Here is a 26,900-nt window from a genome sequence, read left to right as displayed (position 1 = left end):
TGTCCATATGGGGTAATGAAATGATGGGCACAGGCAGATGGTATTCCTGCTGATCAGCCAGAGGTTGCACATTAAATGATCTACAGAATCAGCTAGGCCACAGCTGTATTTGGTTTGACTTGCAAAATATAAAAAACAAAATTGTTTTATATTAGTTAATATCACTTCATATTTGTTTAAAAAAAAATCTGGATTTTTATTTGGATGACTCCCATATCTGCAATCTCAAATCTTAAGCTCTAGTGTGACATCTCTGATTCTTGTTGAATCTTTTCATTTGGACGCTACACTATTAACTCAAGTTTAACATATCTGAAACAGGCTCAAAATCTTTGTATGTTTTGGAAATTGGCCCCTTTTCTGTCAAATGTATTGTAAAATATTTTCTCTATGATCCAGCTTTTTACTTTTTACATTTTTTTCTGAGTAGTTTTTTAGACTCATGCACAAATCATAAGTCTTCAAGTCCATGAATTTTTGAAAAATAAACACACCTTTATTAACCACCAAGGTCAAGATGTTGAACATTATTGGGAATTCCCTGGTGGTCCAGTGGTTAGGCCTCCGAGCTTACTGCTGAGGGTGTGGGTTTGATCCCTGGTCAGGGAACTGAGATCCCACAGACTGCATAGCGTGGCCAAAAAAAAAAAAAAAAGGAAAAGAAAGAAAGAAAAAAAAAAGATGTTGAACATTATTACCACTACCAGAAGCTTTCCTCATACCCTCCTAGTCTTTACCACTCAAAACAACGTATACAACACTTCCATCACCCCTGGAAAGTCCCTTCATGCCCCTTTCCAATCGATTCCTCCTCCCTTTACCATAGATAACCACTTCCAGAGTTCCATCACCATTGAGTAGTTTTACCTGTTCTTAGAATTGATATAAATGGAATCATAGAATACATATTTTTCTTGTCTGATATATTTTATTCCAAATAATGTTTTGACATTCATTATGCTGTTGCATATACAGTTGTTTGTTTCTTTTAATTGCTGAGTAGTGTTCAGTTCTAAGAATTTGTTCATCTGTTTTACCAGTTGGTAGGTATTTGGGTCGTTGCCGTTTTGGAGGTATTATGAATAAGGCTGCCATGAAATTACTGTACAAGTCTTTTTGAAGGCATATGTTTATATTTCCCTTTAATAAATTCCTAGGAGTAGAGTTGCTGGGTTACAGTGTAGATGTAGGCTATGCTTTATAAGAAACCAATAAGTAGTGTTTAAAAATAACTGTACCATTTTACACTTTCAATATATGAGAATTTCATACATTGAAAGAAATGAGAAGGCATTTTGTTAATACTAGCCTACTTGAGAAAATTTAAGCAACTGATTTTGGAAAGCCTTGCTATGTAGAATTTCCTGTTTGTGTTTGAGTGTGTGTGGGGGGGAGGGGTATTCTTTTTCCTTTGTATCATTGTATATTAAAAAACATTTTCAAAACTAAAAAAACCCCCACATCCTTACCAATGTATGGTATTGTCATTATGTTCTAGTTGAGCCACTTTGGTAAATGTAAAATGTTATCTCCTGGTTTCAGTTTGCATTTCTCTGATGACTGATGTTGAGTACCTTTTCATTTGCTATTTGGCCAACTGTGTATTTTTTGGGTAGAATGTCTGTTCAAGTGTTTTGCCTGTAATTTTAGATTTACAGAAGTTTTGAGCAGAAAGTACATAGTGTTTCCACATACCACCCTCTTCCTTTCATGAATACTTTCCTTATTAACATCTTGCATTCTTGTAGTACATTTGTTATTATTGATGAACTAATATTGACATGTTATTATTAAGTCCATAGTTTACAGTAGGGTTCACTCTGTGTTGTACAGTTCTGTGGGTTTTGACAAATGCATAATATCATGTATTCACCCTTACGGTGTCACACAGAATAGTTTCACTATCTGAAAAATCCTTTGTGCTTCATCTCTTTTACTTCCTCTTCTCCTCCAAACTGCTGCCAGTCACTGAACTTTTGACCATTTCTATTGTTATGTCTTTTTAAGAATGTCATGTAGTTGTTATATTTCCTGAGTTGGAAACATACAGTATATAGCTCATTCATACAGGCTTCTTTCACTTAGCAGTATGCATTTAAGGTTCCTCCATGTCTCTTCGTGGCTTAACAGCTCATTTCTTTTTATCAATGAATAATATTGTGTTGTATGGCTGTACCACAGTTTGTTTATCCACTCACTTTTTAAAAAATTAATTAATTAATTAATTGACTGCATTGGGTCTTCATTGCTGCTCACGGGCTTTCTCTAGTTGTAGTGGGCAGGGGCTACTCTTCATTGTGGTATGCAGACTCCTTATTATGGTGGCTTCTCTTGTTGTGGAGCACAGGCTCTAGGCCCGTGGGCTTCAGTAGTTGAGGCATATGGGCTCAATAGTTGTGGCTTATGAGCTCTAGAGAGCAGGCTCAATAATTGTGGTGCGCGGGCTTAGTTGTTCCACAGCATGTGGGATGTTCCTGGAGCAGGGCTCGAACCTGTGTCCCCTGCATTGGCAGGCAGATTCTTAACCACTGTGCCACCTAGGAAGTCCCTGTCCACCCACATGTTGAAGGACACCTTGATTGCTTCTAATTTCTGCTGTGAACATTTGTGAGCAGCTATTTGTGTGGACATAAAGTTTCAATTCATTTAGATAAATACCCAGGGGTATGATTACTAGATTATATGGTAAGACTATATTTAGTTTTGCAAGAAACTGCCAAACTGCCTTCCAGAGTGGCTTTACTATTCTCAACAGTAATAAATGAGAGTTCCTATTGCTCCACACCCTCCCCAGAATTTGATATTGTCAATGTTTTGGATTTTAGCTATTCTAATAAGTGTATGGTGGTATCTCATTGTTTTAATTCCCTAATAACATATGATGTTGAGCATTTAAAAAATATATATTTATTTGTTTGGTTGTACTGGGTCTTCATTGTGGCATGTGGGATCTTCCATTGCAGTGCATGGCACGAGGGCGTCTCTCTAGTTCTGGTACATGGGCTTAGTTGCCTCAAAGCATGTGAGATCTTAGTTCCCTGACCAGGGACTGAACCTGAACCTGTGTCCCCTGCACTGGAAGGTGGATTCTTAACCACTGGACCACCAGGGAAGTCCCTGAGCATTTTTTCATATGCTTATTTGCCATGCGTATAATCTTCTTTTGTGAGATATCTGTTCAGATATTTGCCTACTTTTAAATTTTGTTGTTTTATTCCTTATTGTTGAGTTTTAAGTGTTCTTTGTATATTTTGGATACTAGCGTTTTAGCAGATATGTGTTTTGAAAATATTTTCTCCCAGTCTGTGGCATGTCTTTTCATTCTTTTAGCGGTGTCTTTTTTAAAGTAGAAGATTTTAAGTCCAACTTACCAGTTTTTCCCCATGGATTGTACTTTGGTGCTGTTTCAAAAAACTCATTGCTAAACACTGTGTTTAGTGTTTTAGTGTTTTCTCTTGTATTATTTTCTAGAGTGTTATAGTTTCATATTTTACATTTATATCTATGATCCATTTTGAGTTAATTTTTGTGAAGTCCGTCCGTGAACGTGGAATATAGCTCTCCATTTATGTAGGTTTTGATTTCTTTCATCAGAGTTTTGTGGTTTTCCTTAAATAGATCATGTACATATATGGTTAGATTTATACTTTTTTGGTGATAATATAAATGGTGTTGTGTTTTATTTTTAATTTTTAAAAATATTTTATTATTTATTTATTTATTTTTGGGTGCGTGGGGGCTTAGTTGCAGCACACAGGATCTTTGTTGAAGCAGGCGGGATCTTTCATTGCAGCCCAAGGGCTTCCCTCTAGTTGTGGCATGCGAGTTTTCTCTTCTCTAGTTGTATTACACAGGCTCCAGAGTGCATGAGCTCCGTAGTTTGTGGTACATGGTTTCTCTAGTTGAGGTACGCGGGCTTAGTTGCCCTATGGCATGTGAAATCTTAGTTCCCTGATCAGGAATGGAACCTGCATCCCCTACATTGGAAAGTGGATTCTTCACTACTGAACCAGCAGGGAAGTCCATGGTGTTGTGTTTTAAATTTCAAATTCTGGTTGTTCCTTGCTGGCTTACAGGAAGACAATTGACTTTTTTAGGTTAACCTTGTATCCTGCAGTCTTGCTATAATCAGGAATTTTTTGTTGTTGATTTTTGGGGATGTTCTACATAGATAATTATGTCATCTGCAGAAAAACACTTTTCTTCTTTTCTTCCCAATGGGAATACCTTTTATTTCCTTTTATTGTCTTATTGTATTAGCCATGAATTCCAGTATGATGTTAAATAGGAGTAGAAGAGGGAACATCTTTGCCAATTTCTAATCTCTTGGAAAAAAGCATCTTGTTTCTCACCATCAAGTATGGTGTTAGTTTTGCATGATTTGTATTCTTTTAAATTTTTAAGATGTGTTTTATGGCTCTGAATTTGGCCCGTTTGGAGAATGTGCTATGTGAGCTTGAGAAAAATGTATATTTTGCTATTGTGGGATGAAATATTCTATAAATGTCAATTAGATCCCATTAGCTGACGGTGCTCTTCAGTTCAACTAGGTAATTGAATTTCTCCCTGCTGGATCTGTCAATTACTGTTGGAGGAGTGCTGAAGTCTCCACTTATAATAAGGAATTAGTCTCTTTGGCCTTGCAGTTCTGTCCGTTTTTGCCTCACATATTTTGATACTCAGTTGTTAAGCACGTACACCTTAAGAATTGTTATGTCTTTTAGGAGATTGACCATTTTATCATTATGTAATGCTTCTTTTTATCTCTTGTAATTTTCTTTGCCTTGAAGTCTGAGATTAATGTAGCTACCCCAGCTTTCTTTTGATTAGTGTTAGCATGATTTATCTTTTTCTATCCCTTTACTTTTAATCTCTCTGTGTCTTTCTGTTTAGTGTCTTTTAGTCAACATATAGTTGGGTCTTATTATTTTTTAATCTATGAAGAATCATAGAGCTTCTAGAATAAAAGGTCAGATATCCTCGCAATACTGGGGTAAGCAAAGATATTTTTTAGAAGAATCAGAAAAAGGTACTATAAAAAATTGATAAATTGGACTTCAAATAAAAAATTTCTGTTTATCAAAAGACAATTTTAAGAAAATAGGCAAGCCACAGACTAGGAGAAAACATTTGCTGTATGTTTTCTGACTTGTATATACATTCTTATTGTCTTCCTTTCCTTCCTTTTTACAACTGAGTTTTCAAAATATGTATACATATATTTCTTCTCTATTCACTTATTAGGTATACCTCTTTATTTAACCTTTTAGTGGCTACTCTAGAGAGTATAATATGCATGTTTAACTTATCAGGGACTATTTTAAAATAATATTATATCAACAATGTAAGAAACATAATAGTACAATTCTTTTTATCCCTATCCTGCCTGCTGTGCTCTTATTTTCATATATTTTACATGTAACATGTTATAAAATATGTGTGTGTGTATGAATTATAATGAAAGCAAATTCTTTTATACTTACCAGCTTATCATGATTGTTACTATGGTTTTGTTTTTGTTTTGCAGATCCTAGCTTCTTCTGTCTGGTATAATTGTCTTTAGCATGATAAACTGTTTAGTGTTTATGGTAGTACACATCTACCTGCTGGAGAAAATTTTTCTTGCTTTTGTCTACCTGAAAATGTGTTTATTTTACTTCCATTTTTGAACAGTAGTTTTATCAGATATGGAATTCTAGGTTGTCAGGGGTCCTCTCCCGCAACATTTTAAATGTTTTGTTTTCTTGTCTTATACTCTTCATTGTTTCTGTTGAGAAGTTCTGCTATCATTCTTATCAGTGTTATAAAATTTGTAATAAGTCTTTTTGCCTCTGGCTACTTTTAAGATTTTTTTTCTCTGTCTTGTTTTGACTGTGATATGCTTAGGTGTGGTTTTCTTTATAGTTATATTGCTTGTGGTTTGTTTAGCTTCTTGAATTTATGGCTTGACATCTTCCATCAGTTTTGAAAAATTTTTGGTTATTATCTCTTTAGATATTTCTTCTGAACCATTATTTTCTCTTTCTCCTTTCTTTCTAGAACTCCAGTTATATTTATGTTAAATCATTTAATATTGTCTCATAATTTCCAGGAACTCATTTCTCCATTTTCACTCTTTTTTGCGTGTGTGTTTCATGTTGGATAGTTTTTTGGTGAGCCCATTTCAACTGATCTCAGACATTACTACTCCTTTTTTTTCATTCTTTGTGTGTACATGTTTGTGTGTGTGTTTCAGTGTGCATAATTTCTGTTTAGCTGTCTTCAAATTCATGGACTGTTTCTTCTGTGTCCATTCTGCTGTTAAGCCCATTGAATGAATTCTTTGGTCTGATATTTTATTTTTTTATTTTTAGCATTTTCATTGGATCCTTTGTTATAATTTGTTTCTCTGCTAAAATTCCCCATCTCTTTGGGCATGTTGGCTACATTTTCTGTTAGATTCTGTAACATTTATAATAGTTATTATAACATTTTAATTTGTTAATTGCTAAGACTTAGGCCACCTGTATTTCTGCTCCCATTGACTGTTCCTTTTAATGATAGGTTTCATTTTTCTGCTTATTCATGTATATTGAAATTTTTTCTTATATGCAAGACACTGTATTTAAAAAAAATAGAAGAGACTAGAGTAATCACTTCTATGATAGGACAAACTGGTGAATTAGAAATGCTCAAGGGAGGGCAAATGAAGTAAGAACTGTGACATAATTTGTACCTTGTGGGCCAGAGAATCATTAGAGTACTCACATGTTTTTCATTTAGGGATGACACACACGTTTTTTGAATTGTCTTATATTTATAAAAATAGAAAAATTGACAGAGGCTTAACATTTGGGAAATTTAGTATTGTTTATAAAAACTAAAAATTAAGAGACTTAAGAACTGAGCAATTAGGACATTATTACATTATTATAATAGACTTACAAATAGGGTAATAATCTGTTTCTAAATTATTTTAAAGTTAAATTCTATGATACATTGTTAAATAGGGGATGAACCTACAGAGCTGGAAATATTATAGATATATGACTGAATATAAATGTGGCCGGATGTTGCTGAGGCAGTTACTACATGGTAGTGTCAGTTCATGGGTACCTCCAGTTTTCTCTTTATGGTTTTTGTATTTTCCACTGGTTATGGATTGCTGTTATATTTTCTTTAAAAAACAGCATCATGTATACTGAAAGAGAAACGGATTTTGCTCGCATTTAGAAATAGATAAAGCTTAGGAGGTTTGTGGCTAACTTTTAGAAAGGATCTGGTCTCTGACTTCTGTTCTCTGCCTAAGATCATGCACTTTCTGTGTCATAGCCCTGGGTCTCCCAGAAAGCAAAGCCTATGGTATAACCTTATATTTTGGTACTTTTTAAAAGAGTATAATTCTAGGGAAGCTGAGAAGCAGAATTGAGAGAAAGGAAAATGAGGTAGGGAACTTGGGAGAGTAAATATGAATATTGAATTATTGAATTAGCCAATGCTTAATGTTGATCAATTTCAGAGAACTTTTGGGAGTTATATAAATTATTGCAAATCAGAACATTTCATTCAGGAGGAGGAAGGGAGAATTAATCTCTGGTTTCCTTTTCTCATTAGTTAAGGATTCAACCCACCAGCATTAACTGCTCACGTTTCTGGGTTGTGCATGTAGGTGCTAGGAAGGTCTTGTGATGTCTCATGCCTTAGTGACTCAGGGAAGCCCAGGATGGGAGGTGAGAGATGAGCAGCCGGAAGAAAGGTGCAGTTGTGTTATGAAGTCAGTTGATTATGTGTGTGGTATATTGCAGAAACTAATGGTAATACTTTTCATTTAGCCTCTATCACTCATCATGTCAAATACATTATAGACATTACCATGAATTTTCAGAAAGCATACCTAATTGTAGAGAGAATACTTTCGGGGTACACTTAATTTAAATCAAATCAGGGTAGCTAGGATCAAATAATGCACTTTGACTATTGACTGATCTATTTTATCTAAAATGTTATTTTACTTAGAAAAGATATTATTCAGTATTTCACATCATCTGAATCTATAATGTCTTAGGTATAATAAAAATCATTGTGGGACTTCCCTGGTGGCACAGTGGTTGAGAGTCTGTCTGCTAATGCAGGGGACACAGGTTCGATCCCTGGTCTGGGACGATCCCACATGCCATGGAGCAGCTAAGCCTGTGCGCCATGACTGCTGAGCCTGTGCTCTAGAGTCCATGAGCCACAACTATTGAGCCCACATGCCATAACTACTGAAGCCCACAAGCCTAGAGCCCATGCTCCACAGCAAGCGAAACCAGTGCAATGAGAATTCCACACACAATGAAGAGTAGCCCATGCTCGCTGCAGCTAGAGAAAGCCCACGTGCAGCAACAAAGATCCAACACAGTCAATAAATAAATAAATTTATTTTAAAAAAAATCATTGTAATGACATCTCTTCCACCCATACCATTACCTTAATATGTTAATTTCTGACCAAATATATGTTTTATTTGCTTATAACAGTTCTAACTATTTTAAATAACTGAGATAAAATTTAGGTGTCTGACTTTTCAATTAGTAATATTTTATGACAATTTGTAAAATATGTTCTCTGAGACTATAGTCTAGAAAACCAATAATTGAATTTATAGGGATACCTCAGAGATATTGTGGGTTCAGTTCCAGATCACCACAATAAAGCGAATTTTACAATAAAGCAAGTCATATGAATTTTTTGGTTTCCCAGTGCGTAGAGAAGTTATGTTTACACTATGCTGTAGTTTTTGAAGAGTGTAATAGTGTTATGTCTGAAAAAACAATGTACATACCTTAATTAAAAAATACTTTATTACTAAGAAATGCAAACTATCACCTGGGCCTTCAGTGAGTTGTCATAGTAACATCAAAGATCACTGATCACAGGCCACCATATCAAATATAATAATATTGAAAAGATTTGAAATATTGCAAGAATTGTAAAAATATGACACAGAGACACAAGTTAAGCAAATGCTGTTGGAAAAATGGCACTGGTAGACTTGCTCAACCCAGGGTTGCCACAAACCTTCAGTTTGTTAAAAAAAAATGCAATTTATCTATGAAGCCTGTACTGTTATTTCAGTTTACTTGTGTATTACTTTTTTTGTTGTTCTTTTGATAGTGCCTTTTTTTATTTTAATATCCATTTCAATGGGAAGGTATAGAATATTATTTGATTAAAAAATTCATCTACCTACTCTCAAATGGATTTTGGTTATGAATATTATTGTAGGATACTGATGATCTTGGAAAATCTCAGTCCTACTACCAATTAGTATCTTGGCCAAATTATATATTCTTTTTCTGTTTCAGTTTTCTCATCTATAGATTGTTAATAGTAACATCTGCCATAGATATTTACCTTATAGAAGTCTAGAGAAAGTTAAAAGTATGTGTATGAAGTATATGTCAGTTTCTCTAGGATACAGAGAAAGCTGTACTTTACTAATTGCTGCATGCCCAGCATGTCACCAGTGCTTATGAAGCAATAGGCATTCAATAAATATTTTTTGAAATAAAAAAAAATCACTCTATTAGTGGTTTTTTGAATGACTTTTGTGACACAGTGTTATGTCTAATTACCTTAAAGAGTGTAAAATTTTCCAAAAGTTTTTTCTTAAAATATGTTTTACTTTGATTTAAATCTATGCTGTGTACTTTTTGGTGATAGGGGATGTGGATGGGAGAGAGATCATGAAATCATATGGCAAATAACTAAATGTTGTAATTAAAAATTTTGGAACTATTGTACATGCATACATTTAAGGTATTGTGATGACTATGATAATGCTTGTGGTCTTATAGATTTAGGTGACATGAAGTAAAGAAGTTGTTCGTTAGTGAATTTTCATCCTGGAACTTTTCCATATGGTTTATAGTTTGTGCTTAGTAAGTAGAAATAAATGTTGGTTTTATTTTAACTGTAACAGTATCCTTTTTGATGGGAGTGTTGGACTGTTTATTTGGACTTACTTGTAAAATAAATGTAATAAGAACTTTTTATAGAGTGTTCTTTTTAACTTCTCACAGGTATTATTCTGCTCTAAAAACTATGGAACAATTAGAGAATGTGTATTTTCCTCGGGTTAGTCAATACCGGTTTTGTCAGCTAATGATAGAAAATCTTCCTAAACTCCGTGAAGATATTAAAGAAATCTCAATGTCTGATCTCAAAGACTTTTTGGAAAGCATTCGCAAACATTCTGACAAGATAGGTGAAACAGCAATGAAACAGGTGAGATTAAAAGGTAGATTTTATTTATTTATTTATTGAAGTATAATTGATTTACAATGTTGTGCCTGTCTCTGCTGTACAGCAGTGACTCAGAGACATACATACATTTTTTAAAATAAATTTTTTATCTATTTTATACATATTAGCACATATATGCATTCTTAAAAAGGAGAATTTTAATTTAATGTTATTTAATAATCTAGGTTGTAAAATATATCCAAAGTTTACTTTTTTTACTTACATAAAGTGCTTGTTTTTGTTTACTTTTATCCTTTTCTTAGCTTTCCTTGTTCTTGTTTAGAGTAGATTTCATCAGCATTTCTTTTTTGGTTTGCAGTTATTCCTTATTTAATTAAGTAAAGTTGATCTAACTTGACTCACCAACTGATCTCTCAGCAATCTTCCCCCGTATGTAGTATTATGTTAACTTTTGTCAGAAGTCAAATTTGGTATAAAATTAACTAAAAAGTGGCAGCCACAGAGACAAGTGGGAGACGTTTTATGCTAAGGTTATAAATTGCTCTCTTTTTAAAGCAAATTGAAAGTATTATCTTTGAATTAACCCCTACAGCTCAATAACAAAAAGACAAACAATGGGGAAAGATTTGGCAGTTATGGAATTAATGGAATTAAAGATTTTGAGTCAGCAATTCCTCTCCTAGGTATTTACCAATGAGAAATGAAAACACATCCTCAGGCTGCTCATAGCAGCTTTGTTACAGCTAGCCAAAAACTGGAAACAACCCAAATGGACATCAAAAGGAGAACGGATACACAAATTGTGCTATACTCACATAATAGAATATTACTTAGCAGTAAGAAGGAATGAATTTCTGATATGTGTAACAACATATATGAATCTTCCAGATATTATGCTGAGCTACAGAAGCTGGACACAGAAAAGCACACACTTATGTCTATTTGTATGCAATTCTAAAGAAGGCAAGACTAAGGTTAAAAAAAAAAAAAGAGAAAGCAGTGGTTGCCTCTGGGTGGGAAGATTGCCTGGGAAGGGACACAAGGGAACTCTCTGAGAAGATGGAAATGTTCTATACCATGACAAAGCGTATCCATTTGTGAAAATTGTATAGTTAAGATCTGTATATTTCAGCATATATAAGTTTTACCTGAAAAAAAATGTAAACAATGTGTGGGGGGGTGTTTGTGGAGTGAGTTGGTAAAGGCATAGGTGAAAGAAAGATGTATAAATACTAATTGTTGAAGACAGGTGATGTGAATTTGAGTGTTCATTATGTTAATCTGTTTATATTTGAAATTTTCAGTAATAAAAAGTTTTAAAATTATTTTAATTGAATTAAAACTTCTAAGAGTTTGCTGTTAACCCCCCCCCCCAATCATTGCAATGTCATAGAAATAAAACTATGTTCATCATGCTTTCTAATTCCTGATTTTTTCTCAGGTGTTACAAACTACTTTAGAGAAGCTTTTCTTTTCTTTTCTTTTCTTTTTAAATTGAAATGTAGTTGATTTACAATGTTGTGTTAGTTTCTGGTTTACAGCAAAGTGATTCAGTTATATGTGTATATATTCTTTTCCATGTTTTTTTCCTTTATGGTTTATTACAGGATATTGAATATAGTTCCCTGTTCTAAACAGTAGGACCTTGTTGTTTATCCATATTATATCTAGTAGTTTATATATAGTAGTTTGTATCTGCTAATCCCAAACTGCTAATTTATCCCTCCCCTACCCCTTTCCCCTTTGGTAACTCTGTTTGCTTTCTGTGTCTGTGAGATTGTTTCTGTTTTATAAATAAATTCATTTGTATCATATTTTATATTCCACATATAAGTGATGTCCTATGGTATTTGTATTTCTCTTTCTTACTTCACTTAGTATGGTAATCTCTGGGCCCATCCATGTGGCTGCAAATGGCATTAATTCATTCTTTTTATGACTGAGTAGTATTCCATTGTATCTACATATACCTATGTATATATATACACACCACACCTTTTTTATCCATTCATCTGTCAATGGACATTTAAGTTGGTTCCATGTCTTTGCTATTGTAAATAGTGCTATGAACATTTGAGGTGCATATATCTTTTTTTTTTTTAAATTTTATTTATTTATTATTTTTGGGGGGGTACACCAAGTTCAGTCATCTGTTTTTATACACATATCCCCGTATTCCCTCCATCCATTGACTTCCCCCCCACCCTCCCTCGAGTCCCCCCCACCCTCCCCGTCCCAGTCCTCTAAGGCATCTTCCATCCTTGAGTTGAACTCCCTTTGTTATACAACAACGTCCCACTGGCTATCTGTTTTACAGTTGGTAGTATATATATGTCTGTGCTACTCTCTCGCTTCGTCTCAGCTTCCCCTTCACCCCCCGCCCCCTCCCAAACCTCGAGTTCTCCAGTCCATTCTCTGCACCTGCATCCTTGTTCTTGTCACTGAGTTCATCAGTACCATTTTTAGATTCCGTATATGTGAGTTAGCATACAATATTTGTCTTTCTCTTTCTGACTTTCTTCACTCTGTATGACAGACTGTAGGTCTATCCACCTCATTACATATAGCTCCATCTCATCCCTTTTTATAGCTGAGTAATATTCCAGTGTATATATATGCCACATCTTCTGTATCCATTCATTTGTTGATGGGCATTTAGGTTGCTTCCATGTCCTGGCTGTTGTAAATAGTGCTGCAATAAACATTATGGTACATGTTTCTTTTGGGATTATGGTTTTCTTTGGGTATATGCCCAGTAGTGGGATTACTGGTTCATATGGTAGTTCTATTTGTAGTTTTTTAAGGAACCTCCAAATTGTTTTCCATAGTGGCTGGACCAACTTACATTCCCACCAACAGTGCAGGAGAGTTCCCTTTTCTCCACACCCTCTCCAGCATTTGTTGTTTCCAGATTTTGTGATGATGACCATTACTGATCGGTGTGAGGTGATACCTCATTGTGGCTTTGACTTGCATTTCTCTGATGATGAGTGATGTTGAGCATCTTTTCGTGTGTTTGTTGGCCATCTGTATGTCTTCTTTGGAGAAATGTCTATTTAGGTCTTCCGCCCATTTGTGGATTGGGTTATTTGCTTTTTTGGTATTAAGCTGCATGAGCTGCTTGTATATTTTGGAGGTTAATCCTTTGTCCGTTGTTTCACATATATCTTTTTGGATTAGAGTTTTCTCTGGATATGGCCCAGGAGTGGGATTGTTGGATCATATGGCAACTCTATCTTTAGTTTTTCAAGGAACCACCTTATTTTTTTTCCATAATGACTGAACCAATTGACATTCCCACCAACAGTAGGAGGGTTCCCTTTTCTGTACACCCTCTCCAGCATTTATTATTTGCAGACTTTTTAATGATGGCCACTCTGACTGGTGTGAGGTGACACCTCATTGTAGTTTTGATTTGTATTTCTCTAACAGTTAGTGATGTTGAGCATCTTTTTATGTGGTTTTTGGCCATCTGTATGTCTTCCTTGCAGAAATGTCTGTTTAGGTCTTCTGGCTATTTTTTGATTGGGTTATTTTTCTAATTAAAATATGTCTAAAAAAAATATGTCTGTATCAGACTATTGCCACAGCAGAGGAAATTAAAATTCAGTATATGAACTTTCTTCCTATTTTAACTTCTAAAGGATTGTCTATAAATCAGATAATCTCCATTATATTTTTGTGAATTGTTTCAGCTTTACACACTATTATATTCTGTGTTAATTTGCCTTGTTTAATAGATTGTTTTACTTTGAGGATGTATTGATTTTGAAAATTCTTTAGCAGGATCAGTTTACTTTAAGAAAAATGAAAACTATGTATAATAATGTAGGACTTGTGAGGAGGTACAGTGATTTTTTTTAAAGTTGTTTCATTTCTTTAATATAAATTTATTTATTGGCTGTGCTGGGTCTTCATTGCTGCGCGCAGGTTTTCTCTCGTTGCAGCAAGGAGGGGCTGCTCTTTGTTGTGGTGCACAGGTTTCTCATTGCGGTGGCTTCTCTTGTGGAGGACGGGCTCTAGGTGCTTGGGCTTCAGTAGTTATGGCACATGGGCTCAGTAGTTGTGGCTCTTGGGCTCTAGAGCACAGACTCAGTAGTTGTGGCTCACAGGCTTAGTTGCTCTGAGGCATGTAGGATCTTCCTGGAACAAGGATCGCTCCTGTGTCCCCTGCATTGGCAGGTGGATTCTTAACCACTGAGCCACGAGGGAAGGCCCAAGTTTTTTCATTTTTTAAAAAATTTGTGGTTAACTGTTTCTTACCTGTAGATGGGCTATAGCCGATTTTCTTTCTTTCGTTCGTTCTTTTGTTCTCTCTTTCTTTCTGCTTTTATCATTGTTTTATTATTGTTTTTTAAATTTTAATTTATTTTTTAATTGAAGTATAGTTGATGTACAATGTTGTATAAGTTACAAGGGTACAATATGTTGATTCACAGTTTTTAAAGGTTATACTTCATTTATAGTTATTATAAAGTATTGGCTCTATTCCACATGTTGTACAATATATCCTTGTAGCTTATTTTATACCTAGTAGTTTGTACCTTTTAATCCTGTACCACTGTATTGCCCCTCCCTCTTCCCTGTCCCCACTGGTAACTACTAGTTTGTTCTCTGTATTTGTGAGTCTGCTTCTTTTTTGTTATATTCACTAGTTTGTCGTATTTTTCAGATTCCACATGTAGTGATATCATACAGTATTTGTCTTTCTCTGTCTGAATTCTTTCTCTTAGCATAATGCCCTCCAAGTTCATCCAAGTTGCTGCACATGGCAAAATTTCATTCTTTTTTAGATTGAGTAGTATTCTACTGTGTGTGTGTATCTCACATCTTCTTTATCCATTCATCTGTGTATTGGACACTTAGGTTACTTCCATATCTTGGCAATTGTAAATAATGCTGCTATGAACATTGGGGTTTATGTATTTTTTTCCTTAGTGTTTTTGGGTTTTTTTGGATGTATACCCAGGAGTGGAGTTGTTGGGTCATAAGGTAGCTCTATTTTTAGCTTTTTGAGAAACCTCCATACTGTTTTCCACAGTGGCTGCACCAATTTACATTCCCACCAACAGTGTATGAGGGTTCCTTTTTCTTTGTATAGAAGATTTGATTTTCAAATTATTTTGATAGTTATCTTTTGTTAAGATTAAATACTTGGTTGACAAAAATATCTTTTTCTTGTTGTTTTTTGTTTTTGTTTTTTTGGCTGCACTGTGCAGCTTGCGGGATCTTAGTTCCCTGACTAGGGATTAAACCTGGGCCCCAGCAATGAGAGCACCAAGTCCTAACCACTGGACCTCCAGGGAATTCCCCAAAATATATTTGTTGTAATTAAGAAGCTACCAAGTAGAATCTAAACCGAACTTCTTGTCTCTCTTTTCTATGAAAGCTAGGCCTGAGGCTATTTTCCCCTGCCATTGGGGTGGTGGGAATATGGTTAGTTATGGGTAGTGGTATAGAAACAGAAATAGTAGAAGTGTAGGCCAGTGAGTTTAGAGTTTGAACATCAGATTAGTAGCCTGGAAAAAATAAATATTAAGAAAGTGTAAGAGAATAAGATTTTGAAGCCAAGTTCAGGGAAAGAATCCAGAGATTCTGAATCTAGGTAATATGATTAGGAAAGCCCCAGGAATGGAGAGCTCAGTAGAACCAAAAGATTGGATATTAACTTACTGTTAAGCTCGAATAAAGTGTGGGATTTCATAGATTTCCTCTGAAGAGATCATATTTCTCCTCCAATGTTGACACTTCAAGGCTTCAAGATGCTCATAGGACTGATACCTTTTATCATAAAATGCGAATCAGGGGAGCCATTGATTCTTCCCATAGCACCTCTCATTATTCTCAGAATGTTAAGACTTCCTGACTTATTGCCTCTGATGAGTGAATGTTATTGCCCACTGTGAGCTCTTCAACTTTATATTCTTGCCCTCAGTATCAGTGTTTTCAGTACTTTTCCTCCTATATCTGGACAAGGAGTCCTCTATATGCCATCAGGTAAAAAACACCATCACGTGGAATATTTTTCAGTGTGAAGATGTGAACAGTAGTTTGAAGTTCATGTTTCATTATACATTTTAATTAAGAGCTCTGACCTGTTTTTCATAGACCAGTTTTGGACTTTTTCTACCTAGACAGTCTACCAAATCATGAGATCTAGGACTTAAGGTTTATGAGAATTTCCTGCTGGGCAGGAATAGACTCTTCCTGGTTTACCACTTTTTTTTTTTTTTTTTGGTATAAACAACCAAGGTCCATACCTCTGCAACTGAAAGATAGATCTTTTATACAGAAACCTTTCCTAATCATCTGTCTATACGGATTTTTTCCTTACAATTTTTCCTTTAGAAAGTATCTCCCACAAAATTGAGATGTTAGAGAGTTTTCTTATGGTGAAACAGCTAGAGTCCTTAAGATCTGATAAGAAAAGTTGTGTTTTGTTCAATTTTGGTTTCCCTTCTGGCTTGCATTTAATTTCTTGTGGTTTTTTGAGCATTGGAAGCCTTCTGGAGTCTCTCATAAAATGTGGTCACTTTGGCAGAATCACAGTTTGGTTCTGGAATCTCCTTAGGTGACATAAATGGAAACATCGTACTTTGCTAGGTAGCTCTATCCCCTGGAGGTTCTCTGTATCTTGTGTTTAAATCTATTATCTCATCTCCCATTTATGGATTTGCTGTTATATATTTACTCAAATGTCCTATAGGCACTTCAAACCTAGCATTTCTGAAAATAACCTCATTATCTTCTCACTAAATCTTTGTTTTCTATATTTCCTATCTTGGATAGGAATATTTCCTTTTTTCACAAGCCAGAAGCTAGGGAGTACTTTAGACTTTTCAGGAGTATTTATACTCTATGTAATTTGTTACAAAGTCCTACTTAGTAACTATCAAGTTTACTTCTAAATATCTGTAGATTCTGTATCCTCTGCTGTACATACCTGGACTGTTGTTATATCAAATTAATTATTCTCCTTATCTCTAGTCTTTTCTCCTTTTGCTTATTGTCCTAAAATTCAAGTATAACCATATCACTTACTCTTCAGTGATTCCCAATTACCCTTTACCTAAGTCCAAATTCCAAATGACTCATCTCTGGATACTCCCTCTTCCTGTGTGCTACGGAAGTACACGTCATAAATTTTTTAATGTACTGGTTGTTTCTTCTACCTAGAGTGCCTTCCATTCTTCCAAATTTTCCAGTCTGATGAATTGCTGCTTTTTTACCCCCCAAAAGCTGACGTAAGCATCACTTTGTCTGTAAAAATCTACCTTCCTCTCTCTCTTCCTCCTCAGTGCATATATCTATTGTACTTTTCACACTACATTGTAATTGCATACTTTGTGCTTTTAACTAGACAGTGAGTTATTAAAGTGAGGGGGTGTATCCTATTCATTTTTCCCTTCCTGAGATCTAGCACTGTGTCTAGCATGAGATGCACAAAAAGTTTTTTTTTTTGTTTTTTTTTAAGGAATTTAGAGTTGAGCTTTAGCTTCTCTAGGGAAATTTTTTTAAAGTTAAAGACAGTCTTGCATTTATAGTACTTTTTTTCCCTCATCCTAATGTGAGAGATGAATCCATTTTGAGTAGTCTGATGCTTAATTAGTCATTAAATACCTAAAAGTCATAGTCTAAGTTAACATTTTCATATTATATCTCCTGGCACACATTTTAATAGTGTTCTTTAGGGGAAAACAGGACTAAATGGTCAAATAAGTTTTGGAAACCTGGGTTAAATAAAGTTAAATATATTTCTTATGAATTGTAAATCCTCTGGAAGGGAGATAAAGTATGTAATCTTTAACTTATTTGAGCATAGAACCCTTTTTTCAAGGAGTATCTATTGATAATGTGTGAAATGTTAGCTTTGTACATAACACAGTTTAGAAGCAGTCTTCTAAATAATTTTTTACTCTTGAAAACTGAAAATCATAGACAAAATAAGTTTGGGCACAGAGGGAGAAAGGGAATTCTGATTTTTTTTTTTCTTTCAGAAAGTAGGTTAATAATGGTAGTGGAGGAGGAGGGATAATGATTTTCTTAAGCACAAGCCTCTGGAACCAGCATCAAGGTCTAGGTGAATGCAGAGCTAGATTTCTGTGATTTGAATGCTCTGATTACCTGGGAGGAGAAAGGTATGATTAGCAGTAGTGTATCTCTTAGAGAAAATTCACACTAAATAGGCAGTGGGTAAACTTTCTGTGTGCTAACAGAACAGAGTAGTTACAATCTGACCTATTACAACAGAGGAAATGTTTCACTAATATGCATTGTGTAAGGAAATTAAAATTGTGGAATTAAGCCTATATTTTTTCAGTCTCTGATAATGAAGTTGTGATAGTGAAGTATCACTAAAATGTGTAAAAGAAAATATATGGCTTTTCAACTTACTGATCTGTATAAATGTTCATTTTTGTTAATAATTAAGTCAATCGTGGGATAACAGCTTCTGCATTCCTACTCTTCACAAACTGTGGACATTTTCTGTGGAAAATAAAATAAGCTTGCAAGTTGATATCATAGTTCCTTTTGTGAAGTTAGTAGACATTTTTCTCTACAAATAATCCATTGGAGTTAAGGCAGAATATTTTATGTATGTTTCTGTATGTATCATATCTTTTTAATTTTTCTGGTGTTTTTAAATTTATGTATTTGGTTTTCCTCTTAAAAAAGAATTAGCTAAAAAAAAAAAAGAATTAGTGGTAATTGTTTTGTAAAAGCTTGACAGTGCTCCGAACCAAAGGTCATTAAAATAATTGAATCACTATTTGACCTGAATCACTCAAAGGAAGAGGAGTATACTCATTGGTAATTGACATAAAGCTAACTCTAGGATGTGAAACAAAGTCTAAGTAATGGACTATAAGACATAGACTTTAAAATTAATATTGGCTTGGCCAAAAAATTTGTTTGGGTTTTTCCATAAGATGTTATGGAAACCCTGAATGAACTTTTTGGCAAACTCAATATATTCAAGGAATTATAAGACAAAATTGAGAATTTGGAGATCATTGGAAACCATAAAGCAAATCATCTGAAGAGTCTAAAACTGAAAATACATTAATAAATTAAGAACTCATTGTATAGGAGGCAAAACATATTAGACACAGTTGAAGAAAGAATTAATGAACCAGAGGATAGGTCACAGGAAAATATCCAAATTGAAGCTCAGAAAGACAGAAGAGTGGAAAGTACGGGAAAGAGCTTAAAGACATATGGGATAAGGTGAAAAGGTTTAATGTATATGTAATTATAGTCCCACAAAGAGAAAAGAGAGAGAATAGGGCATAAAAAGTATGGACAGACCTTGAAGCCACAGATTCAAAAGTGCTGTGAACTCTAAGCAGAAGAAATACAAACCCATATTTAGGCATATAATAGTAAAATACTGAAAACTAATGAGGAAAAATTTTTAAACAGCCAGAAGAAAAAATGTATTATTTTCAAAAGGACAATAATAATATCAATCAATGGCCGACATCTCAGCAGAATTGATGGAAGCCAAAAGATAGTGAAATAGTATATCTGAAGTGCTAATAAGCCTTATCTGTCAACCTAGAATTCTGTACCCAGCAAAAATGTCTTAGAAATGAAGATATTTTTCAGATAATAAAAACCTAGAGAATTTATTTCTAGCAGACCTACACTGTAGTAAAGAATACTGTTTTCAGACATAAAGAAAATCATCCCAGTTAGAAGACCAGAGATGCAAAAATAAATAGAAGGATGACTATTTGGGGTAAAACTACATATCTATTGGCTGAATAAAACAAAATCATCTTATGAGGTTTACATACAGATAGAATTTACAGTGCGGAACAACAACCACATTTAAGTTGGGAGGGGAATTGATATGAGTTTTAAAATCTCTGTTCAATTATGCTGCTTTCAGAAGATATATCTTACATATAAACGTATGAAAAGTTGAAAGTAAAAGGATGGAAGAGATACATCACGCAAAGGTAAACCAAGAGAAAGCTGATGTATGTATATTAATATTAAAGCAGGCTTTAAGACAAAAAAATTAAGTAAAGAAAGAGTAACATTTCATAGTGATAAAAGGTTCAGTTCATCAGGAAGGTAAACAACTTAAAATTTTTTTCTATCTAATAACATAGTCTCAAAATATGTAAGGCAAAAATTGTCAGAATTCAAAGAAGAAATAGACATCTTCCTATAGTAGGAAGACTTTAACACTCCTCTCAGTAACTATTGAAGCCAGTAGATAGAGTAAGGATTTAGTCCTTTTAAATAAAATGATGAGCAACCCTTACCTAATGGACACATGTAACACTGTATCTCTTGATTTCAGAATATACATTTTGAAAGAACATTTATCAGGGACTTCCCTGGTGGTCCAGTGGTTAAGACTCCACCCTCCCAGTGCAGAGGGCTTGAGTTTGATTCCTGGTCAGGGAACTAGATCACGCATACCATGGCTAACAGTTCATATGCCAAAACTAAAGATCCTGCATACTGCAATTAAGACCTGGCACAGCCAAAAGAAAGAAATAAAGAAAATAAAGAACATTTATCAAAATTGATTATATTCTGGTCCATAGAGCAAATGCCAGTACATTTCAAAGGATTGAAAACTACAGAGCATATTCTCTGGCCACATTGGAATTATTCCTGAAATTGGTAATAAATAGATAAGTAGGAAATCCCTATATGTTTGGAAATTAAGAAATAAAACTCTAAATAACCCATGGGTCAAAGAGGAAACTCATTTGAAACCAGAAAATATTTTGAATTGAATTATAATGAAGATATGACATATGAAAAACTTGTAGGATGTGGCAGAAGTCATGTTTAAGGGAAGTTTATAGCCTTAAATTTATAAATTAGGAAAGAAAGGCAGCAATCAATGATCCTAAGTATCCATTTCAATAAGTTAGACAGGGCTTCCTAGGTGGCACAGTGGTTAAGAATCTGCCTGCCAATGCAGGGGACACGGGTTCGATCCTTGCTCCAGGAAGATCCCACATGCCGCGGAGCAACTAAGCCCGTGTGCCACAACTATTGAGCCTGTGCTTTAGAGCCCATGAGCCACAACTATTGAGCCCATGTGCTGCAACTACTGAAGCCCAACTACTGGAGCCCATGCTCCGCAACAAGAGAAGCCATGGCAATGAGGAGCCCACGCACCACAACGAAGAGTAGCCCCCACTTACCGCAACTAAAGAAAGCCCACGCACAGCAAAAAAGACCCAACACAGCCAATAAAATAAATAAATGAATAAATAAATAAATTAAAAAAAAAGACAAACTGTAGCAAATTAAACTCAATGAAAGTAGAAGTATGATTATGACAACAAAAAGCACAAGCAACATAAACAGAAATAAGTGGAATTACGTCTAACTCAAAAGCTTCTGCACAGCAAAGGAAACAGTCAGTAGAGTGAAAAGGCAGCCTATGTAATGGAAGAAATTATTTGCAAACTGTGTATCTGGTTCAGAGTTAATCCCCAAAATATTTAAGGAAATCATACGATTTAATAGCAAAACAAAATGAAACTAATAACCTGATTAAAAAATGAGCTAAGGATTTGAATAGACATTTCTCCAAAGGAGACATAAAAATGGCCAACAGGTATATGAAAAGATGCTAAACTTTATTAATCATTAAGGAAAATGCAAATCAAAATCACAATGGGATGTCACCTTATACCTCTCAAGATGGCTATTACCTAAAAAAAGACAGCAAGGGTTGCTGAGGATATGGAGAAATTGGAACCGTTGCAGAATGTTGGTGGGAATGCATAATGGTGTAGCTGCTATAGAAAACAGAGTGGAGGTTCCTCAGAAAGTTAAAAATGGAACTATCATATGTCCCACTATGGGTATTTATCCAGAAACCCTGAAATCAGCATCTTGATGAAATATTACACTCCCCCATGCTCTTTGCAGCACTATTCACAATATCCAAGATGTGGAAACAGATGTCCATTCACGAATGAATTAAGAAAATGTGGTATGTACGTAAAATGGAGTACTATATGGCCTTTAAAAAGGAAATTATGAGCTATCTAAATTAGTCAAATTCATAGACTCAAAGAATGGGATGGTGGTTGCCAGGGGAAAGTGAGTTACTAATCAACAGACATAAACTTTCAGTATAAGATGAACAAGCTCTAGGGAATTCCCTGGCAGTCCAGTGGTTGGTAATACCAACCAGGGTTCTTGGCCTTCCCCAATCAATAGAAATGGACTAGAGGCCAGACAAGAGATTCAGGCAGGGCTTTATTGGGGCCCCTGCTGCAGCAGAGGAGAGTGAGAACAGACAACAGGTTCCCTTGCTTGCTCACTCCCTGAGGGCGGGGGTGAGCTTGTTACTTATATGGGGTGAGGGTAGGGGTGTGTCCAGAGGTGGGGCCAGAGGGGTGGCATTGTTTTACCCACCCCTTAGGTGGCAGTTGTGTACAGGGGGCGTGCGTAGTACCCTGCTTTTGCTCTGGGCTATTCAAAAGTGACAGTTGGGTTTTTTGTATCTTTGTATCTTTTGTCCAGAATTTGCCCCAGCTGTACATGCATGCAGTCCCTTATATTTCTTTGTATTTTGTTGCTGGAAGAGAGATTCCTGCAGGTGCAAGTATTGCAGCACTGCTGCAAAGGTTCTCAGGTCCCAGGCCTATCTCAGTTAGGACTCCATACTTCCACTGCTTTCACTGCTGAGGGCTCAGGTTTTATCCCTGGTTGGAGAACTAAGATCCCACAAGCTGCATAGCGTGACCCCTCCCCGCCCCAAAAAAAGATGAACAAACTCTAGAGGTCTTCTGTAAATATTACACCTATCAACAATAGTGTATTAAATTATTGACATAATATACATATTAATAATGTAATATGTGTGTACACTTGAAAATTTAATAGGGTAGATCTCATGTTAAATGTGCTTACCACAATAAAATTGAAAAAAAGAAAGTGGAAGGAAATAATCAAGAGTAGAAATCAACATAATAGAAAACAAAATACAATACGGGGATCAACAAAGACAAAAGTTGGTTCTTAAGTCTTTCCAAATCAAATTGATAACCCCCTGCAAGACTGTTGAAAAAAGGAGGGCACAAATCATGAATAAAAAATAGGACATCATTCCAGATCCTACTACACCTACAGACATTAAAAAGAAAATGTGAATAAATTCTTGAACCAATTTTGACTGCAACAGTTTTTCAAATAATCTGAAGTTTTCTTTTTCCCAAATAGGCACAGCAGCAGAAAATCTTCAGTGTTATTCTGCAGAAGCAAAAGAATGTAAAATTTGGAAAGAATATGTATACAAATGATAGGATTCCAGAAGAAAGGAATGAAATTGTATTGAAACATGCGTTTGAGGAAGAGGATGAGAATGAAGAGGAGGTAATAAGAATTTGTTTCTTTCTCTTTCTTTCTTTGTATCTTTTTTTGTTTTTATTTTTGTTTCTTCCTTTCTTTTCTTCCTTTTTTCCTTCCTCCCTCCCTCATCTATTTTTTTTCCACTTTTCACCATCTTTTTATTTATTTATTTTTTCTTTAAGAACTTTTATTGAGATACAGTTGACATACAATAAACTGCATATATTTAAAGTGTACAATTTGGTATTTTTTTCTTATTAATGATGTATATATGGCAATCCCAATCTCCCAATTCATGTCCCTGCAACTCCCCCCCCCCCGCTTTCCCCACTTAGTGTGTATATGTTTGTTCTCTACATCTGTGTCTATTTCTGCCTTGAAACTGGTTGATTTGTACCATTTTTCTGTATTCTGCATATATATGTTAATATATGATATTTGTTTTTCTCTTTCTGACTCACTTCACTCTATATGACAGTCTCTAGGTCCATCCGTGTCTCTACAAATGTCCCATTTTCATTCCTTTTTACGGCTGAGTAATATTCCATTGTATATATGTACCACATCTTCTTTATCGATTCATTTGTTGATGGACATTTAGGTTGCTTCCATGTGCTGGCTATTGCAGCACTATTTACAATAGCCAGCACGTGGAAGCAACCTAAATGTCCCTCAACTATTATTGGATTTTTTTTTCTCTTGAGTTGTAATGTTGTCTTTGTGACTCTCAGTCTTGCCATGTGCAAATTGAACTGACCGTAGATCACTTTGTAATGAGCTATTAGGGCAAAGGAGCCATCTGAAATGTTAGACTGCGTAATTGACAGATAAACAAGATACATTGTAGATTATATTTGTAAGCTGCAGAAAGTTGAACCTAGGTGTTTTGCCATAATTAACAGTAAAAGTGTAAATTTAATGATTTTTTTTGTACTGATCACTCATAATTTAATTACCTGTGGCAGACTTTTAATTGCATGATGGCTTAATCTTGCCATTTAGACTAATTCTGGATAGCCTACTTTTCTTTCCTTTGGCTGGTGCTGAGATACTACAAAATAATTTTAATATGATTAAAGTTAGGTTTTTCATTTCTTTTTTTTTTCTTATAAATTTATTTATTTATTTTATTGGCTGTGTCGGGTCTTTTTTGCTGTGCAGGGGCTTTCTTTAGTTGCGGTGAGTGGGGGCTACTCTTTGTTGTGGCGTGCGGGCTCCTCATTGCCGTGGCTTCTCTTGTTGCGGAGCACGGGCTCTAGGCGTGTGGGCTTCAGTAGTTGCTACATGGGCTCAGTAGTTGTGGCTCACGGGCTCTAAAGCGCAGGCTCAGTAGTTGTGGCGCATGGGCTTAGTTGCTCCATGGCATGTGGGATCTTCCTGGAGCAGGGATCGAACCCGTGTCCCCTGCATTGGCAGGTGGATTCTCAACCACTGCGCCACCTAGGAAGCCCCAGGTTTTTCATTTCTTAAAAAAGTTTTGCTAAGTCTAGAAACCTTGAAATTGTCCTTAAATATTTGCTTTCTTTTATCCTCTGTGTTCAAATTCATTCTTAGTCCTAGTGCTTCTTTTATTCTCTCCACAGAGTCTTCTGCTGAGCCTACTTTTCATCTTTTCCATTGAATTCCTTTTGAATTTAGTTAATACCATAAGGAGTCTAGTATTCCCAATTGTTTATAAGTTTTGCCATGTCAATGAGATTTTAAGTTCAGTTTCTTAGGACACTGTTGGGGTGTAGTAAGAACTTTTAATTGACTGATAAAAAAGAACCATATAAATATGGCTTCTCTGTGGTTGGGGGAACCACTGAGTGTTCAGTATGTACATTTGCATTATATGCCTGAGGATGAGTGAGTCTGTATGTATTTACCAGTGTGTGTATGTATATATGTTAATATGTATATGTACGTGTATATAGTGGATATCTGATGTACAGACAAATGAACAGCCTTAAACAGTTTAACATCTTCCTAATGTGGAATTAATGTGACCTGATTAGTCCCTAGAAATGAAATGTTTTTGAAATCTACTTTTTTGTTCTTTCTTAATCAATATTCAGAGACTCTCAGTAAGTCTTTTCTTCCTTGAAATTCAGAGTGGTGAAATTGGACCACCTAGTCTCCATATCTCAGTTTTCCCTAGTCTGTTTTGTGTATCTTTAACTGCGGGGAGCATTGCCATCAGGACCTATCCCCAGATCCATATTCTAAGAGAAACTTGGTTGTTTCCTTGTTCTTTCACATTTATTTATTTATTACTACATTTTGTTTCTATCATTTTCACAAATAAGTAACTCTCTAAGAAAAGTGATTCAAGTTCACTCAGAGGATTCATGGGAATAGAAATGTGTTCCTTTAAAAAGGGTTTATTTCTCAGGTTTTGGAAACTTTATGTTACTCTGTTTCTTTAATTGTAAGGTGTACTTTAAAAAATATTATTAACATCTCAGAATCAGGATACATCTTAAAATTGATTATATTACAGTTTCAAGTGGTAGTGTTTTTTTCTTTGTTAGTTTTCCATAAAATAACGATGATGATATCTTCAATTTGATGAAATAATGATGTCATGCATAAGAATAGGAACTTTTTCTATACTAAACCATACATTCGTGCACCATCTTTACCAGAAGCAATGATGATATATCTAGTTACCCAGCAATTTTCTGGTAATCTGTCAAGCATATTAAAGATATACAGTCTCCCCCCTTTATTACCTTATAATCTATAATAGTCAACAGTTGTGATAAATATATGAAGAATGAATTACTGAACAAATGCCAAAACAAAATAAAAAAGGCATTGTGTTTACATTGTATGCTTTTTATAGTTGATAGATGTTATAACATGAAGTCCATGAATCTCCTTGTCTAACTTTATATGATTCAACAGTAGACTAGTAGTTTGACCTATGATTTTAAAAAAATGGTTTTATTTTTCAGATCTTAACTGTTCAGGATCTTGTTGATTTTTCCCCAGTTTACCGATGTTTGCACATTTATTCTGTCCTGGTAAGTATCTTTTGTATATGTGTACGTAGATATATATATGTCTGTGTGTGTATACACATGTGTGTGTGTGTATTTGTATTGTTAAAAAGACCTGTATGCATTTAGGCCAGCTTTTCTAAAGGCTGACTACAAGCTCATTGAGCTGTAAATCTTCATACATTATTCATTTGTGAAATATCCACTGCATATAAGGCATTTATTTTTTCTTTAACTTATCATGGTGTACTCTCAAGTATACTTTTCATGTATATTAAAAGAACCTTACATTTCTCCCTTCTTGCCTTTGTACTGTTGTATCACAGTTACTTTTAAATATGTGACTTC

The 26,900-nt window shown here is 35.0% G+C and overlaps 1 protein-coding gene across 7 annotated transcripts in view; it reads left to right on the top strand.

Annotated features, from left to right (window-relative positions):
* The window catches only part of EXOC6 (exocyst complex component 6), a 230,532-nt gene that overhangs the window by 70,259 nt on the left and 133,373 nt on the right, over positions 1-26,900 (top strand). For all 7 annotated transcript variants that reach the window (XM_057735489.1, XM_057735487.1, XM_057735486.1 and 4 more), the window contains 3 exons: positions 10,044-10,248; positions 23,440-23,592; positions 26,508-26,576. In XM_057735489.1, the coding sequence (XP_057591472.1) occupies positions 10,044-10,248; positions 23,440-23,592; positions 26,508-26,576 (427 nt within the window). The remainder of the gene's footprint in view (positions 1-10,043; positions 10,249-23,439; positions 23,593-26,507; positions 26,577-26,900) is intronic.

Source organism: Hippopotamus amphibius, chromosome 5 (genome assembly GCF_030028045.1).
Source record: "Hippopotamus amphibius kiboko isolate mHipAmp2 chromosome 5, mHipAmp2.hap2, whole genome shotgun sequence".
Taxonomy (NCBI): Eukaryota; Metazoa; Chordata; class Mammalia; order Artiodactyla; family Hippopotamidae; genus Hippopotamus; species Hippopotamus amphibius.
The sequence above is the reverse complement of the archived record's forward strand: the minus strand, read 5'-3'. Positions and strand labels throughout refer to the sequence as shown.